Source organism: Cyanistes caeruleus, chromosome 9 (genome assembly GCF_971803275.1).
Source record: "Cyanistes caeruleus chromosome 9, bCyaCae1.hap1.1, whole genome shotgun sequence".
In the NCBI taxonomy this organism is placed as follows: domain Eukaryota; kingdom Metazoa; phylum Chordata; class Aves; order Passeriformes; family Paridae; genus Cyanistes; species Cyanistes caeruleus.
Genome location: NC_141709.1, coordinates 28,183,885 through 28,203,784, shown reverse-complemented (window position 1 = coordinate 28,203,784; position 19,900 = coordinate 28,183,885). Strand labels below are relative to the sequence as shown.

Genomic DNA, 19,900 nt, shown 5'->3' with positions numbered 1-19,900 from the left:
TCAGTGTGAGAGCAGTGGGCAGTGTGACACCCACGGCTGGGGCCACCTTGGACCACTCCCTTGCAGTGCAGTGTGCTCAGGGCGAGGTCTGGGGGTGTGGGTTCCATTCCGGGCTGTTCCAGGCCTCGATGGACAGCAAAATGCAGCAGCAAGTGCAAAAAATAATGAGAGAAAGGGGGAAAAAGAGAATCTGGAATCCCTGGTTCTGTACATTGAGGCCAAATCCCTCAGTGTGTATGGAAGTGATTTTTGAAGGTGAAGTTTTATATGAGGTTAAAAAAGTCACTTTGCTGACAACAAAAACTTAGTTTTTTTTTTTTTAAAATGAAAATACATCTGCTAGCCCTTTAGGTTTCCTGATATCCCCTATTTATATACTTGTAAAGGAATTTATAAATTGATATTTACAACACCCCTGCCATCCTAGTAATTGTAAGAAGCTGCCCACCTGTTCAGAATAGGAAGTCTTTTCAATTCTAATTATAATTCCCAAAGTATAAACTATTTCCCTCTTTAGAGGGGACAGTGGGACTGCCATGTTTCTTGTGAGTCTGAGATGTTCTAAAGCCAAAGGTCCTTCTGCTGCTGACTGCCTTTCACATCAGCAGCATGACAGAAAGTCAGCTTTCAGTCACAGAGATAATGTTTTCCTGTCAGTGTGGTAAAAATATGAAAATGAATAGACAGACTTTATAAAAGTTCCTGGATTTGAAGACTTGCCTTTGAAAAAGCAAGTCTATTTGGGTAAAGTTAGTGACATTTGTTAACTTCTTTATTTGAAAGTTTTTCACTATGGATAGTAACATGTAAAATTTTTTTACACATTAAATATCTGATTTTTTACTTCCAAGTAAATAAGCTAAAGAAATACAGATTATTGAGGTTAAAGTACTAGAATATTATTAAAATTAGGAACCAAAAATAATTACTTGCTTCTTAAGGTGATAATTGTTTTGTTATGTAAGTCCTTGTTCAGTGTTTCATAATGTATTAAAACTTCCCAATGCATTTAATAAGAAAAATATTTTTGTATGTCATAATGAATGAATGCATTGTAAAGCACATACATATAGATTCAAACTGAAAATTGGAATTAACCATGGATATATTTAAAGTAGTAATTTTAATTAACCTGTTTATTTCAATGTGCATTGTGTTCCAAAGAGCTCATAGCAGCAGCTTCTTATATTGTCAGGGTATGCTATTAGAAGTAAAACATAATATGTAACAAAAGTAGCATGATTTGTTGTTATTTTTAACTGAAAAGTTTTGATATTTCTTTAAATTCTTATGTAGAGGTAAACTGGCATCACTCTTTAGAAATTCTGCCTAATTTTGAATAGAAATAGTATTGTAAAGTGTGTATATGTCCCTGCCTTTGAAGAGTCAAAAGCAACATTGGATCTGTATAATTGATCAAGGTCACTTCATGCCCATGAGACACAATAATACAGCTCAACAATCACTGTAAGGTTATTTGAGTACTAATTGCTTTAGAAATACTGATTTGTTTTCTGGGTTCATAAAATAATTTATGAGAAAATTTTGTCTATTTTGAAAATCTTCATCTTTCTGTTTTTTTAGGATTATTTTTTCTTCCTTTTTAGAAAAATATGTTCCCACCAAACACAAACTCAGTGAGAAAAAAATTTGAGATACAGTCAAATAAAAGAAAATTTAATTTTAATCCACTTAATTGGAATCCTAAATCAAGCTTAAGTGGGCGTCTTAGTGGGCTAGAAACTTCTGGATATCAAAGAATTATTAGAAGAGCAGAGAAAGTGAGTATGTGATGTGATTTGCTTTAAAATCATTGTTTCCTCCACATTTTGTGAGATTCAGATAAAGGTGAAAAGTAATGTCAGGAGCACAATGGGCAAGGGAGTTCTGTTTTGATTTTTTTCCTTCATACTTTTTAAATTTGAGTTTTCTCTGTTTAAAAGCCAATTAATCTAGTTTATTATATAGGAAAAAACCCTGCTTTTTGTTTGAAAGCTTTATTGGCTTTTTGTAATACTCACCTATAAGAAAAAGATCTAGGCAGTTCAATTTCAATAATATGTCTGACTCAGGTTCTCATCCCATCCATCTGAAATCCATTTTCTTTCTCTAATCACCTGCACGCCCTTGTCACAGTTCCCAGGCTTGCTTTGCTTGTATGGGAGTTTGCAAATTGCACTTTTTAGGTACCTGTATGTCTGAGAGACAAGGGAAATTACATTTCTTTTGTGCCTCAGGTATGGGGGGCTGTGTTCAGGAGGAAACTTGAGTGCTCACTACCTGAACCAACGTGAGAAGCTCAATGGTAGCGATCTAAAGTGATAATAAAGTGAAATAAAGTGATAACTAAAGTGAGATTGTAGGAGGATGGAGAAAGGCAGTGCTCTCCTTTTGTCACACTGATGCTCTCCAGTCTGTTGCTTAGCAGACCAGTTCCACGTGTCTCCAAATGTGTGGAACTGGATTACTTGTGATCATTATATAATTATTGTAACGTGAAATTTTGGGAACATGTGACAGATGTGCAAGCAACCACCCCCTCCAAACAAGCCATTCCTTTGAAAGCAGTTTGGTGCATGGTTAGAGACAGGACATTAATAGCTTGGTTCTGCAGAGAAAATATCATTAAAAGCCAAAATCTCATAAAGGAAAGTTGCACGATTTTAATGGACAAAGCAATGTATTTGAAGGTAGAGATACACAGATGCAAATGTCTACACATATATGTGTGCTTTATAGATGTGAATGTGAATTTTCAAGTTCCTGCTTGTATGGATGTAGCTACTTTAAAGGTACTCCCATCTGATTAAAATTTAAGATTAGCATTTAATGTTAACATAGTACATGGAATTGTAAAAGGTGTATGTATTGTAGAATACAAATTTTCATTCTTGGCTGCCACTTTATAGCAGTCTTCCCTTCAACTTCCTAACTTGCCCTCTCCTTGCCCTTCTCTCTCCCCATGTTTTAGGCATCATTTTGTGATGAAATCCTCATTTTGTGTCAACATGGGGAGTAAAATAATATGTTGATGGCTTGGATATCTGTTGGTGTTCTGATGATCCCTGAGTAGAGAGAGTGATGTGCTGTCAGTCTCTCCATAACTGTCCAAGGTTGAGAATTCTATTACATGTTTCAAAATGTCTTTTTACTTTCATCTGAAAATGAAAATAAGTTGAATAAAATCCATTTTACATTTGAGCTGGGCTGCATACTCACTTCTGTGTATAAAATAAAACTTGATTTCCTAAGTTGTTATACAACTTTTTTCATGCTTTATGACAATTATCATATATGTTTTGTTTTTGTTTTTTTTTTTGTTTTTTTTTTTTATTTTGTTTTACTGCCACAGTTTGAAGTCAGAGCATTAAGTTAAATTAATTTGACTTTGCTTGGCAAACGGTGATAGTAGCACTTTAACAGCTGTTTGCTTTCCTGGATTGTCCTTGGTGCTGAAATTGCTTTTGTATCTAAACAGCAAAATGTGTTTATAGGGCTACAGAATATGGAGATAAATTTAGCCTGTCAAACAGATATTATTGGGGCTTTTTTTGTGCTGTGTTTCTGGGAGTGGATCCTGACTACAGTGCTTTAATTCCAAGCTGTGTGTGCCTTTGGACATCTTACAGGACTGTTGTGGAGCTTTTCTCTTTGATTTATGACCTTGCCTGTATGGACTTCTGATCAGATTTTATTCTCATTTAGTGCAAGAGGGGCTAATTATGAAAGTGACAAAGATTCTTTCGTTGTGCTAAAGCTTTTTGAATGACAAAAGGGGGCTTTAAATTAAAATGAACTTTAACAAGGCATTTTCACATTGAAATGATACACACTCTACCACTGATAGAGTAATTCATTTTCAACCCTTTCTGATTCTATAAACACATTGTCTCACAAGATCAGTAATTTTTTACCTCTCAGGCTAATGAAGAGTGGATGGTAAACCAATGAATTCTCTTTTCGCAGAACTGTTTTGACATTCTTAATTTTTTCTTAAATATCAAAGAAAGGACAAAGAGCTGTGATTTTATTGCATTAATATTAATAATCATTTATCTGCCAGAAAAACATTTAAATATCACTTGACATTTGCAGAGAAAGATTAATGTTTAATTTACTACAAACATAGAAATACTTTGAAATAAAAGGAAATGCTTCTGAATCCAGCAAAATAAAAAAAAAACCAAACAAAAAACCCCACCAAAACCCCAACAAAATTAAGACAGACATTCAGATATAAAAAAAACATAGTAACCATAGCAGAAATCAAAAACATGTTGGTGCCATCTAAAATGTCAATATTTAAATTATCGCTTCTGACTGAAAAAATAACATCAACTAGGTAGTTTTTTTAAGGTCTAATTTCAGCTTTAACTAAACAAAGATAAATGAGAGTAAGCAGTTTTCTGTTACATCCATGTGGGTACAGCTACAAAGGCCTGGATAAATCCTAGAAGCATTACAAAAACAAACCAACATAATGTAGTTATGATATGAACAGTATTGGCATTTCATAAATATTGGTAAATCTGAAAGTCAAGGGGGCTTCCAGAACAGGCTGGAGGAAAAGAAAATAACAAGGCACAGTAGTCAGAAAATTATGTAAGTGGAAATACAGGAGCAAGTTCCATTACCTACAGAAGGATCAAAATGCTGTATAATAAAGAGAAAAGTAGAGAAATCACCTTGTTCTATGAAAGAATGTCAGAGTGGGAGCTACAGAGGAGGAGGAGGAGATGAGCAGAAAAGTTGTGTATCAGTCTAATCTGATGGAATGGCTAAAAATGTACCCAGACTGCAGAAAACTCTATCTGTAAATTTTATCATGGAGATTATATGGTAAGATACCACTTTTAGGCAATGAAATGATGGGATTAATGTATTGAATGAGAATAACATTTCTAGCCCCCAAACTGTTTCTGTGACTAGGTTGATAATGGCATAGAGAATCAAATTCAGTTTTATAATAAATTAAAATTAGTGTTTCTTCTGCAAAAGCTGTATGGAGGACAGATGTTATTCACATTTAGTATTTGTATGGAAAGTCTAGCCTTGCAGTACCTTTTCCCAAGGATTTTTTTTTTATAAGATAAAGAACATTTCAGCTATAATCCCAGTAATTTATTAGTTAAAGAAGGTTCTTACCCAGGATCCATCTCAAAAAGCAAGATTCTTTTATAAGGCAATATCTGGAACCTTTCCAGTAATACTCTTTAATAAAAAACTTCCTATTTTATTTATTTTATTAAAGCTCTGGTGACTTTTGAGAGGTCCTTGAGAATATAATATAACTATAGGTCTCTGATTAAGGTTTCCATCTATTAATTTTTATTCACGTGCCAGTGTGTAGTTATACCTTGGAAGGATTCCCCTGGAAAAATGGTGATTCTATGTATAAGGCACCAAACTAGGCCAAATGCAGAATTACAGCATTACTGTGCTGTAATAAATCAACAGGAATATCCTCTCTTGTAGGATGAAAGAACTTCCTTGTCTTTTGCATTACAAGAATTCTCAGGGTCTTTGCCAAATAATGAATATATTGAGTAGGAAGCATTACATAAGTAGGACTGCTGTGATGTACTAAAGAATAAAGAATATGCAGCTTTTAACTTTTTTTAACCATTTTTAATACTTTTTTTTTTTTTTTGCATACTTGTGCTGTTAGGCAGCAGGCATATATGAGAATGTTTTACATCAGAGGCTGGAGAGAGCAACAGATTTCAGTGGTGTGCATTGAGCATCAGGCCCTAAGCAAGCCAGTATTTGGAACATTTTCTGTCTGTGACACAGCAGTGATGGTACATCCCACTGTGGTACCACAGCTCCTCTTCCCTCATCTGCCTTGGCTGGTGGTTGCTTCCGTGGTTAAGGCTGCAGACATGGTCGTAATTTATTTATTAACTCATTAATTATTTATGTAGGATAGCACCCATTATATGCTAAGTGACTTCCAAACAGAAATTTCCCCAAATGCTTTTTCCTTTAAGAGCTCTGCTCTGAAGGATGTGGTACAAGTGCAGCCGTGAGAGACCATTTTGGGAGCACATGCTTTGTTAAAGAAAGCTGAGTTTCGTGACACTAATACAAAACCTCTTTGTATTCTGATTTTCCTTTAACAAAGGTTCACTGCCGTGGATAAATAACTGCCCATCTGTCATTGGAGGCCTTTGGGGAATTGATAAAGAGGGAGCAGAGAAATCTGTTTTACTGGGGATTTGGTGGATTTGGTGTAGTGGGTTTGTGATGGCCGTCTTAGGGCACAGGCCTCTGATTTTTAAGCATGACACTCCCTACTAAGTTGCTGCTTTACCACTGCCAGTTTGTGTGTTTACATAATTTTTTGACTTTTTGGAACATTTGTCCTGCAGTCTTGGGCTCTGCTGATATTTCTGTAATTTATAAGACTCTCACAGATGTAGGAGACGAGTCAAGAGACTGACTCCATTTTATTCATCCTTTACAATTTCAGTACACGGTGAACATCGACATTTTATTCTTTGCAGCACCAGGTTTTTTAGGTCCTTTAGCTTGAAAGCATTAGTTTTCATTGAAAAGGGCAATTTTGAAATAAGGCTCTTTGGCTGCAAGTGATTAAGTATCAATCTCATTTGATCAAAACTATTGAATTCTTTCAGCAAGCTTGTATTGTATAATTTCTTCAGACATATGTGAGCCTGCTGTTTACACAATGGTCTCTGTAGTATTTTGGGATATCTGTTACTTGTATATTGTAGTACTTTGCTCATAGTGGTTGTTGAGCAATCATGATCACTAAATATTCAGGAATACTTGCTGTTTGTTACTGTGCTCTAAACAGGCATCACCATTAAGACTGCTCTACTTAATGAACATAAAAAGTCAGAAAATATTCCAGTTCTAGCTGCTTCTGTTGTCTTTCTAAATTGCATTGTTTACTCTCCTGGACTATAAAAGATAGTGGCAAGTGATGTCAGTAGTTGGCCTTTGGGATTAATACAAGTTAGAAGTTTACAGTTAGTTATAATGTGAAATCTCTGTAACTGTATCCTCATTGCAGGAGGAACCTCAAGCCTATTTAATTAACTTTAATCCCTCTATTCCCCCATACCCTTTGCCCAGACATCATTCAAACACCTGTGACCAAGAAAAGTACTTTTTTTCTGAAAGGAAGAACTCATCCTAAAGCTATCTATTGGGAGCACTGTCTGGACTCCTAGAATATGATAATATTTTTGTTTTTACATTGACACTGTCCACCTCACCCCTCCTTCTTTTATATTAAACAAATAGATTTAAGATCGATTATGATTTTCTCCTTTCTCAACCAGTCATTCTTTCTTAAAGGTTTTCAGTTCCCTTAATTTTCTGTGTGGAAGACAATTCTGCCTCCTACTCTAATTCAGATAAAAGTTTTAATTTATAAAACTCCTGTGGGTGTTTTAGTCTAGGCCACACATCATTAATATTTTTGCAACTTAACTCAATACAAAGGAATTAAAGATTTGTTCATTACACTTATTTGGTACCACTGAGAAGCAGTAACTGAGTTCCCAGGGCCCATGGGCAGAATGCCCCCAGGAAATGGATCCAGTGCACCTTACTTATGTCACTTGAAAGGAAAAGTATTGGGGAGAGTGGAACTCTGACTATGATCCTTAAAATAAGATCAGGCTCTCAATGTTGTGAATTAAGATCAACAGCAAAAGAAACAAATAAACCAATAGAAATCCATAACTTATATACACCCCTAAAACCAAACCAAACCAACCAATTTATTTTAATGCTGTTTACATAGATAAGGAAAGTGCAAAGCTAGAATCTTCATGTGCTCTCAGTCACAATTAGATTTTATCACATTGTCTGTTTACAATAACAGCTCAATCAGAATTTCTCGGCCTCTGTGAGCGCTACATCCTGATCTACCCTTTGCAGAGATGGAACCTGCCCTTTTACCAGCTGCTTCTAAGACCTAAGTCATTGTTCCCATACAATCTTTTAAACAAAAAGAACTGATTTGCTGTTATTTGGATGCCACTATTGATAGGAAACTCAAAACATTATGGAAAAAACAATTTCAACTTAATTGAGGAGGGAAGATAGAAAAGAGAGTGCAAATCAAGTTGGAAGCATCCAGCTTTTTGAGCCATATACTTTTGGAATGCTTTGCCTATCTGATATTCTTGACCATTTTTCAAAAGAAGTCTGGATTTTGACCGAAAGTGGAGTTAAGAGCATTGCTATGGTTTTAAGTGAAACATAAGTTTTTTAAAAGAAAGCTATATTGCGGAAGAGTACCGAGAGATTTTCTGCAGAACATTGATTTAACTGTGGTACTGAATATATTACTTTGTGTTGCAGAGCTTGATATGTGCAATTTTAATAATTTAAACTATAATTTGCAGGTGTTGCATATGTGGTTTTTATGGTGTTGTCTTATTTTTTCAAATTGTGCTTTGTGGTTTCAGGTATCTTGAGCTGACATATGCTCTGGGCACGAATCTAGGAGATGATGCAAAAACTGTCATGGGTTTCTAAAGATCATTCCTATTTCATTAGATTTTTTTTTTTCCCTATTTAGAAATCAAATACTGTTTAGAAGTTCTTTAGGACTTATTGCCAAACTATTTTTCTGAATTCTTTTCACAGGAAAAGACCATAAAGCAAGTGGGTATTTACATCAGATATTCCTAGATGCACTCCTTGGAGAAGATACCTAATCTTTCACTCGAGAGGAGTTTTTACAGATCTCAGTCCCTGTAGTTTCTGTTCCATTTAGAACATATCGACAAAATCTCTTCACATTATCATCTCAATGTGTTTTATGATCTATAAGGATGAATTCCATCGAGGTTATTCCATATTCAACATTTTACCTTGTTTTTGGAAATACAGAGTTGCATGAAATATAGATTAATACTGTTGGGCTATCTTGGACTTAATCCCAGGTTCTACTGGTGAAAATGATGTATATTCCAATCTGTTCCTTGGTTGTTTTTGTTTAAAGAATTTGTATAGATTGAAATGCAGCTGAAAGTGTATTAGTGATTTTCTATTGCTTACTTGTCAAGATTTTTATTGTGTGGATGAAAAATAGCATTTCAAAACCTGGCAGCATATTGACAAAAACAGAAGAGCACTTTGTGTAATTCTCTTTTGAAAAACTACCTCTTTTGGAGACAGAGATTGCCTCAGCTACTTCCATTCATATGTATCTTGATCAATAGATTTATTGATAGCTTTTAGCCAAGATTTAATTCTTTTTTTCTCCTCAGTTCACCATGGTGCTCACTTTTTTTGAATTAAGAAACTAGAATTAGGCTCCTGTAAGCAAGGCATACAATATGCAAGTGCTCTAGGTGTAAAAGGAGGCATTTGACCTTTTGTTGCTAATCTGTGACAGGTGCAGGCTATTTTCTTCCAAATGGTGTTAATTTTCATGTGCAAATCCACCCCCTGAAACCTGCATTCTATATATCCACCACAGGGGAATTGGTGGTCATCATGAGTACTGTAATGGACAGCTGAGAGGGATAATCACTGATATTTCAGCACATTTATGCTCGCGACTCAGTTGGGCTTAGTGCACTTCTGTTTTCACTGCTTATTAGGAAGGCTGAAGTTAGTTATTCATGGCCGGACAAAAAAAAAAAAAAAAAAAGTGTCTGAGAAAGTTCATGTGCCAGGAACAGCACATTGTTACAAATTAGTTTCCTTTACCATTTCTGGCAAACTCATTACAAAGTAATCGCGCCCTGCGCTGAAGTGCACTTCCTCTGGGACCAATAACTGTAAATAAGCAGGGCTGCAAGCTGGCTGATAAGTTGTTGTTCTGAAGATAACGGTCCTTTTTAGCAGAGTGTTTGACCTTTTTCTTTATATTGCCTCAGGCTTGTCTAAGACCCTCAAGGTCTATTTTTCATCTTAAAAATTCTCTGTAGGCAAGCACAATGTGTGGTTTAAGAAGATTTTAGGACTGCTTAACATTTCTATTTTTTCTTTTCTAGCATTTTTATGATAATTGTTAGAATGTTTAGTAACTTTAGCTAGCATTTTCTTAAGCAGGTTTCCTTTCTTTGTGTAAAGTACACTTTTTATTGATGTAGGAAGCAATATACATTAATATTTGATGAGGACTAAGTGTATGTTGCATGATTAATAAAATGCTATCATTGGGCTTTTTTCTGACTTTTAAAGAAACTTGAAACATGCTATTGACCCCTTTCACTATTCACATTTTGAGAGCATTGCACTAAACATTACTCTGTAAAGCAATTTAAGCAAATATAATTAAAAATTTCGGCTTGGACGATTAAAGGAAAGTATGTCTCCTTTTTTCTCAGTATGCTAAGAGTATTGAACAGAACTGTGACTGAAAATTGAGCGTGTCTTAAAAACAAACCCCAAGGCTAAGTGAAAGTCAGTTTATAGACGTTTGGGAATTTGATTTGTTCTCATCTTCCTATCAGTGTAAAAAGATCTGTGCTAATATTTCTGCAAAGTAAAATAATAATAGGAAAAAAACCCCACAACTAATTTCAGAGTGCAAAGGAAAGAAAATCAAAAATGTTCTGTAAAGTGCTGGCAACCCTAATAAATTACTTGTTTTACTTTTAAGATATAGTCAGAAAGTCATTTGACATCCAGATGTGCACCCAAATTTAAAAAAAAAAATTAAACAAGAATTGTTTTAGAATGACAACCAGTTCAGATTTTATTGCTCATAATATTGTTGGTTTTTTTCCCCTTGCAGTCACATTACTCAATCAGTTCTTTAATCATACATGTACCTTAAATATCTTTAATATCTTGTGTTTTGTAATGTTAACCCAAAAATATAGTGCTAATCACAAGATATGGTGTGGTGAGGCTTTGGAGAATGCTATATATTCTCATATATACAACTTCTGTATTTATGGAATGAAGTGGGGATGAGTTCATGTGGGCACGAACTCAAAGTGAAGTAAAGCAAAGCTGATGTTTTGGTAGTGGGAGACTTTTTTCTCTGATTTTATAAGAATATACTTAACCAATGAGGTTGTGAACAGACTCTCTTACTGATACCACAAGTGACCAGACTAGCAAGGTACACAGAATAAGACCTGTGCACATGAAGTGTCATACAGTAGTTGTGTCATGACTGAAAACTGTTGATAGGTACATTAAACAAAATTGGTGTTATCTGGCTTTCTCTTACATTTCTCACAATTTCAGTGCAGAAACTGTTGGCTGCAGGTACTGCAAAGTACAGTGTAGGCATTGTGGAATTGCACAGAAATTCCTGGCACACAGGAGGAACTTGCTGTCTACCCACTTATTAAATAGTTTTCTCTTTTGCTATATATTTAGCAAAAAGGCAAGAAAAAAAATTATGGAACCTTTTACAGATATGAAAAAAAATCAGTTTAGAAGTGGCTTGCACTTAAGAAAAAAATTGTTTATTTTCAGTGTTAAAATGGCTTAATATATAAATGGAATGCTGTAATCAATGTTTTAATTCCTGTTCCATAGCTTCTAATGTGGTACCTGTGGTTTTGGAATATAATTCTCATCCATTAGAGTAAATGTATTTCCCGTGATTACAGCACTGTGAAGGCAGGACAAAAACCTGCTCAGTTTGTTTATGAGATTAACATTGGGAAGTTTATATCCTTTCTTGGACACCAAGAAATGTTTTTCAGTGGCATTATCAGTTTTCTACAAAGCATCTCCTAAAGCGAGGAGGTGTTTTGTTCCTACAGTTCTTGGCTTCTTTGTACCAAAACTGCTGTCTTGTTTAATGACATTGCTATGTGGGCTGAAATTAGGCTGACAGATTGTGAGCAAAGGCTGTGATATTACAAACAATAGTCTATTGAGCATGAGGAACTTGTTGAATTAGTTACCGAAGGCATTAGTGCTCAGTCCAGCCTCTTAAGCATCTGGAAGCCAGAGAAGAAAGAGTGGGCTAATGAAATGTCCAAATGACATCAAACTGCAAAGGGCTGCAGGTGACAATGACAGCTGATTTGTGCCTAGTAGAGGTAGAAAATAATAATAAACTAATAAACTCACAAAGGGAAAAGAACAGTGCATTAAGAGGGAAGGAAGTATTCAAATCAAGAGAGAAAACCATGCTGGGGTTCGTGAGGAATCAAGCACACAAATGATTAAATTTTAAGGGCTCTGCTGGATTTGGGATGGGTTTTCCAAAGCAGACTGGATGGCAGTGGCTCCAGCACACCAGCTCTTCACCATCTGTGACTCCCCTGACATCAGTACAATTCTCCAGTGCTAGTTTAGGGATCCTGAGGACTCTATAAAGCAGATTTGAGAGGGTCATTTGTTCCCCATCAACATCAGGTTAACTTGATGTTGAAAAACTGAAATGTGCAAAAGGTCAAAATCAAAGTCTTATTTTGCTCTTTTTTAATTATTCACTTAATAATCTTTTAGTTTCTTATGCCTTGCAGTACAAGTTTTTAATGGTCTTTGAACTTTAAATATGAGTTTAATTGCTTCTGTGTCCTTCTTTGGGAATAATTCCATGAAGATCTGCACCTCTGCTCTGTGCTGCAGATAACTTAATCCAAATCTGGACTTGCTGGGATTGCTGGGAGGCATGCATATTAGTTTATGAGTTTACAAGATGGACATAGCCCACCATCTGTGTTCATCCAGCCTGCTGCCTTAACCTGAGACAATCTGCCAAGATCACATGCACAGCTCAGGCTGAGGTGAATCCACACACCAAACTTTGTCCAGAGAGATCTAAATCTCTGACCTGTGATGCAATTGGAATCTCAGCTTTCAGGATGGATACCTCAGTCTACCTAAATCCTGAAATATCCAAGGAATATTATTATCCCAGCTATGTCATTTACTCATGACATTTAATGAAAAATACAGCAAAACGAAGTCACTTAATTAAAGGCATTACAATGCAATAGCTTGGTTTTACCATTCTTATTTACTTTGGATAATAATATGTAGGAAATCATAGTTTACATTAAGATTTGAGTTCAGTTGTCAATAAGGGATGGGTCTGATCCCTGTGGCAGAATATGCACTCAGGTGTGTCAGGGGCTTTAGCTAAAGTCATGAGCCGTGGTGGGCTGGCTTTGCTCACCCAGTGCTCTCTCACCCACACTCCTCACCTGGACAGAGGTGAAAATAAGGTGAAAAAGCTCTTGGGTCGAGGTGCAGACAGGGCTCAGCAATGGCCTGCACAGGCAAAACACTCTGCTGTTTTAATGGAGATTAATTTATGGCCAGTTAAAATAGGTTTGCATAGTAAAAATCAAAGAGAAATGAAAACAGTGCCTTCTACCTGCCCTTCCCTGTTTCACAGGAGCAACTTCCCCACACAAGGAGTGGTGCAAGGGGCTGAGGGCTGATCCTTCCTCGGTCCCCTTCTCCAGCCTGGGCAATCCATGGGTCACTCCTCCTCAGGAGACACCAACCTGCTCCATCCTGGGCCCTTCATGGGTCACTCCTCCTCAGGAGACACCAACCTGTTCCATCCTGGGCCCTTCATGGGTCACTCCTCCTCAGGAGACACCAACCTGCTCCATCCTGGGCCCTTCATGGGTCACTCCTCCTCAGGAGACACCAACCTGTTCCATCCTGGGCCCTTCATGGGTCACTCCTCCTCAGGAGACACCAACCTGTTCCATCCTGGGCCCTTCATGGGTCACTGCTCCTCCAGGAGACACCAACCTGTGGGCATTCCATGGGTCACTGCTCCTCCAGGAGACAACCTGTGGGCATTCCATGGGTCACTGCTCCTCCAGGAGACACCAACCTGTGGGCATTCCATGGGTCACTGTACCAACCTGCTCCAGCCTCTCCCCACAGGACACAGGGAATCTCTATCCTGGCTCCCAGAGCACCTCCTTCCTTCCTCCTCCTCGCTCCCCTGTTCTCCTCAGGCTCCCTTGCCCCTCTGCCTGTGTAGGATTTTGCCCTTCACTGGACACATTTTTACCCCTGGGCTGAGGGGCTCGGCTGTGCCATGGGTGAGGCCATTCTGGAGCCATCTGGGAGTGTGGGGAGCCAGCTGGAATGGGCAGGGCCAGCACAGCCGCTCCAAGAGCCGGGCCTGCAGCCCCACTGCCGGCACCTGGGCACCGACACCCACCACGGCAGGTGTCATTATTTCTGTTTGGCAGAGGCATTCTGGCTTTGCAATAGAGCTGTTTTTTCAAATATTTCCAATGCCAAGTGTCTCCTTGAGGCGAGCCCTCAGGAACAGATTGAGAGCGTGGAGCAGGTCTCTGCAGAGGAAAGCAGTGGAGAGAATTTTCTTATGAAAAGAAGGATGTGGGTAGGAAAGTAGAGGATAACATTAAAAATAGAGAAGATTAAACATGTTCCATTAGAAAAGCCAGAAACAATTTAGGATAAGGTAGAAACCCTGGAACTGTATTGATAAACAGAATTAAAAATGTCTTTTTCCTGCTTCTTTTCCAGCCCAGAGCAGCAGATCAGCTGAATTTTGCTGCTTGTGCTGGTATTGAGCAATGTGTTCCTAGAGAACAGTGCTATTGACTGCAGTGGGGCTTGCTGAGGAGGAATTGTTTAGCTCAAATAACCTTATAAATGCACATTAGAGCCCAATGGTATATTTCCAACACAAAAATTTATATCTAACCTCAAATTATATTTGAAATTGTAAACCCAGATTTTCAGTGCTACTTTTTAGAGGGTGTAATTTAGCATGTGAGCTAAAATGTGGCCCTGTCTTACAAGACCTGATGAGATGGGTTTTGGATTGGATCAGGAAAATGTAAAGTCTTATTTTTGTAGTGTATAAGTGCAATGGACAGTCTAAACCCTGTCTCTAAAAATCCTGGCATACTTCAAAGAAAAATGCCATTTTAGCAACTTAAAAGCACTTAGTGGGTTTTCCATAGCCAGTGTGGTTGCCTGCTGAATAATGCCATAGGGGACGATGTAACTCTGACTGTATTTAAAAATACTATTCCATGAAATTCACTAGGAACAAGCTGAAGCAAAACCTCATTTGTGTCTTTGGAAGGAGGTGATAGTGGCTGTAAATGGTGAAGGGAAAGGGTTGAGGTGGTTTTTGAATCGCAGAGAAGATGAAGGCTGGACCATCTGTGGTGAGAGAGGGATGCTTAGAGCAACAGCCAGAGGGCCTAGGCAGAAATCTGGGGACTCTTTAATATTACAGGGACTTGAACAAGATCAGCAATGGGAAAGAAATCCTAACAGGTGGGGACTTGAAGATGTGCAGAGACATCATTAGAAAAGTGAATAAAAACAGAAACAATTAAAAGGATGTTAGGACACATAATTGGAATATTCAGATAAGAGGAAACAAATGGTCAATTTGAGTGAACAATAAAAGTCTCTATTGCCTTCTTTTTGGTGTATTCTTATGCATGTAGCTTACTGCTACGTATTTTATGACTACAATTTAGCCTTTAAACATAATTCTGAACTGTTGTAAGGCCTGTTATACTTGTATATTTTAACCAACGGAGATAGAAGTTTAAAAAACATTTCTCACTGTTGTTGATGGACAGTTGATTAGCCATTCATTAAAACACAACCTGTTTCATCTGTTCCTGGTAGGGAACCTTGGCCGTGTGGACCACGTCACAGAGTTTGAGTATGACCTCTTCATTAGGCCAGACACCTGCAACCCACGCTTCCGAGTCTGGTTCAACTTCACTGTGGAAAACGTGAAGGAATCACAGGTAAGTGGTGATAAATTGAACTGGTATGATAGCTTCAAAAATTGCTTACTCCAGAATATGTTTCCTTTAACAAAAAAATGACACCCAGGGTTTGCAACTAAAAAATTCTTTAAAATGTATATTTGTTCTTTGAATTTTTATAAATAAAAGCAGGTATCAGCAGGAGTGGGTATGACCAGGCTTTCCAGCTATCCAAGACAAGAGGTCATTGCAAAGACAGTATAATTTTTGCCAAATAACAGAACTGGTATTAATAATGGCTGCCATATATTTGTGCTTTTGCATTCCAATCAAATATGTGTGTTCATATACGAAAAAGAAGTCCATCATAGCTGTTCAAATATTATCACTCAAGCCTTCATTTAATACATGTAGAACAATGGGGTAGCTTTGCAAACAGGCGTTTCCCTAGTGACTTGTAGCACAGGAGTTGCTTGCCAACGTGTCCCTTGTGAAAGAGGAGGTTTAAATGTGAAGCAAATTGATAGGCAACTGTTTCACTTACTTTTAAATAATGTTTTTTGCAGTAAAGATGCCCCTTGAGAAAGAAACTTCCTTGCTCTATTTTTTCACTTGTATGCTTTTAAAAGTTATATACTAACTTTCACATTGAAAAATAAAAAAAAAAAAAGAAAAAGATTTCATTTCACTTTTCAAATGTGCCTTGAATTTTGTTCTGGTGACCTGCCTTAGTTTATCAGAATCCGTCTGTCATTTTTACTTAATGGAAATAAAACATATTTAGTGAGAGAAAAAAACTGCAGAAGCTTAATATTTGTATTCCTATGGGACTAATATCTTAATATCCAGCACTGTAACATTCCTGTTACAACTGGAAATCATGAAATTGTTTATCTATTGTCCTGGTGCCTGGTACTTTATCAGACAGACCCTTTCCCCTGCTGTGCCTTACTCAACTATGATCAAATTATATAGTCATGAGATGAATGGGAATCTGTCTCAAGGAGGCAAAGAGATCGGGTAGAAAGATACAATATATATCTAGTGCTTACAGGATATTTGTTTTCATGGTTGTCTACATGAAAGAAAATGGTTCCACTATTAAGTTTGACTTGTGAGGTCTGTTTTTATAATGTGTTCTCCTATAATCTTTTTCTCATCTCTCCAATTTCCGTTAAGATGAGACCTGCCTGGACGTAATCTAGTCTGGAACCCTTTTTAGCTCTTTGTACTACAGGCCATGGGCAGCATTAGTCATTGCAGCTCAGCTACATTAAATGAAAGTTAGAAGTTGCTACGTCAAACATACTGTGTAATGTAATCTGTTTTCTGAATTTTGATTATTTTATGTTTCACTAGAAAACAGTAATGAGGAAGCCCAAATTATTCAGTATTGCTTCAAAATGTTGCACTAATACAAATACAGAGGACCTTTGATCACCTTTAGGTATGTGTAGAAGTAGATATTTTAATAGCTCTCTATAAATCATTACCTGGATAATACTGTATTTATTTTTGATGCATCATGAAAGTAATGTGTGAAGAAGGCACATCTATACATTTATCTCTATTAGGTCTGGTTTCAGCCATTTGGATAAGGACTCACAAAGAGTAACTACTTTTGTTTTTATATTATCTATTAGTGACGTATTTTTTGTTATTAATCTACTTATGAATGAAAAGAAAGACCAATTAGAAATTCCAGCCAATCTTACCATCCGTGTATTATTGTTCTATAAGAAAACAGGTTCTTTGCATTTAATTTTTTATGTCATGGAGCTTCCATTTCCTATGTCTCAAAACTGTTTTATAAACTCCTCTCACTTATAGTGTTGCTTGATTTTTAGCCTAAAGCTTTCCTTTATTTAATCCCACAATTCCCAGTTGCAATTCTGCTTAGTAATAACTCCTCTTGGTACAAATAAATCCTCATCATCCCTGACTAACATTTATATTTCTGTAAATTATAACATTCCTCATCATTTGTGTCCCAACCTAGCTATCATGTTTGGTTCTTTCAGCCCTATATCCAATAGACCACTTTACCTTTTAAGTATTTTTCCGCTTTGGGGCCTTTGGACTTTCATCATAAGTGAATCTTTCAGTCCTTTGGTAATTAGCCCAGTTTCCCTAGGAAGCAGGGCTTATATGATCACACTGTCTACTTGCTAGCCTGGGTTTTTGTATGGCTGCTGATCTTTTCTCCTTCAATAGCTTCTAAACTCTTGGCCAGTTTCAGCACCACTGGAGAGGAATTCCTGTAAGTTTCGGGAAAACAGGCTGCCAGATGGGCAAGAGACCCATTAGTGTTCCCACTGGCAGACAGGCTATAGTATGAGATCATTTCTTATTAAACATCAGAGAACCCACAGAGGAGATGAATAGGTGGAACTACTCATTGGAATTTGCATTTTTAAGATACCAGAGAATCCAACCATGAAATCCAAATCCATAGCATTTAGTAACTTTGCTTCTTGCAGAACTTCTTGTTTTTTATTATTATTCTTCCTCTTCCAGTTCCTTCAATATTTTCTTTATAGTGCGGAACTAAAATTTAATGGATAATTCTGAGTATGCTAATTCAAATTTACAGAGAAGGGGCTCAACTCCCTTTGCTGTTACTGCCTCACTATAGACAGCTGGAAATTGCAGCAGCCTTTTGTTGCTGTATCACTATGGAAACTCAGGCCTAATTTGTTTTTCCCTATCATACAGAAGTCTTGTTCAGAGTGATTGCTTCCTTGCTCCTATTACATATGTGTGAGGTTACTGTTGTGCTTCATAGGTTATACACCTAAGCTCTGTACCATGCCACTGACAGCCCTAATATTTCCAGAATTATTTAAAAAAATTATCATAAACTTGGCTTATTTGATGTTCACTTCCCAGTGTTGAAGTAGAACCTACAGACGTTTTTTAAATTTTGAAGCTGGTAAATTAATTTCATCCTCCTTATGATTTGGTCTTCCACATCAGACATTTTATGTTAGTTTTATTTTATACTTTCTTTAACAAGGAAAAAAGATTTAAAAAAATAGCTAATTCCACCATCATGTAAGATACCTGCAAGATGTAAAATGTGGTTTGTTGGTCTCCTCATATGGTTTCTGACTTGCAAGTCAGTTGCCTGAAAAGATCTGAGCTATGATTCTTTTCTGTTACTTGTTTGGTGAATTCAATTAACGCCAATATTGGAAAAGAAAAAAATAAACTGGTATGTTATATGTAAGGAAAACAGATAGATTTTTACAATTTATACATATCCATGAAAGGGAGAGTGAAGGAAATAGGATTTGCTGGGGAACACATGGTCTCATGGGCAAAGCCTCCAATTTCTCTAATTATATATGTGTCACAGGCTGCTCTCTATTCCTGATAATGCTCTTTACTGGGCAGGGTTTGCTTCCTATTCACTTCAGCCATGGCCCTTAAAACACCATCTACGATTTTGCTAAATTTCTTCTCTGAGCAGCCGGAAATTGGATGAACAAATTTCATCTCCCAATTGCATTTCAAGTATTTTAAATACACAGTGCTTCAGGTGCAAGATTACCTCTGAGCTAGAATGGCTTTAATGCTATTAGTAGCAACAGTGATTCATTTGAGCTTTTTGGAAAAAAAAGAGAAATGTGTGTACGTGTGATAAATTATAAAAAAATATGCTGGTATACTAATATTGGAGGATTTTACAGGTGAAAAGAATGATTATTGTTTTTGAGGGCCATAGTCAGAAATTCTTCTCAAGTGCTTGACGCTCACAGTTCCAGATACTGTAACCATATTGGAAAAAAAAATTTGTCCTGGAAAATTTCCTTTTTAGCAATTTGAGAAGAGATGAGAGTTACATACAAGAAAATGATAAAAAGATTAAAAATATTTGAGGATTTTTGATTTAACACACAGCAGCCATATTATACCACTAAGTAATGCACATGTAGGCCTCATGACAAATTCTGTGTGTGTGTGTACCATGAGCAGCTCTGCTGTCTGATGAATCATGTTGAGAACTGGTATTTTCACTGAGATTAAAAAAAGAATTTCCAACAGAAGGGGTTTCCTAATAGTGCCAAATTTTGTTCTGTAAGTGTTGATAAACACATTTGGAGTTCTTCATCACAAAGGTACTGACAAAATATACCAAGAAGGATAGAGGAGAAGAATGGATATTTGGCAGCTAGGACTTGATCATTACTTAGAGTTAATAAATCAATCCAGATTGAGGTTAAAATCAAAGAACCAAATGTTATTTACTTCAA

General features: G+C 36.8%; 1 protein-coding gene and 2 long non-coding RNA genes across 9 annotated transcripts in view; 2 read left to right on the top strand and 1 right to left on the bottom strand.

Annotated features, from left to right (window-relative positions):
• LOC111933065 (BEN domain-containing protein 5) overlaps positions 1-19,900 on the top strand; it is an 887,514-nt gene that overhangs the window by 31,119 nt on the left and 836,495 nt on the right. For all 7 annotated transcript variants that reach the window (XM_086842548.1, XM_023932447.2, XM_086842546.1 and 4 more), the window contains exon 3: positions 15,559-15,683. In XM_086842548.1, the coding sequence (XP_086698674.1) occupies positions 15,559-15,683 (125 nt within the window). The remainder of the gene's footprint in view (positions 1-15,558; positions 15,684-19,900) is intronic.
• Positions 9,849-14,061, bottom strand: LOC147651735 (uncharacterized). Its single transcript, XR_015273956.1, has 2 exons — positions 13,763-14,061; positions 9,849-13,677 (listed from the first exon to the last, which is right to left on the bottom strand). It is a non-coding gene; the product is annotated as an uncharacterized LOC147651735 (long non-coding RNA).
• LOC147651734 (uncharacterized) lies at positions 15,836-17,084 on the top strand. The gene is made up of 2 exons (XR_015273958.1): positions 15,836-15,887; positions 17,004-17,084. It is a non-coding gene; the product is annotated as an uncharacterized LOC147651734 (long non-coding RNA).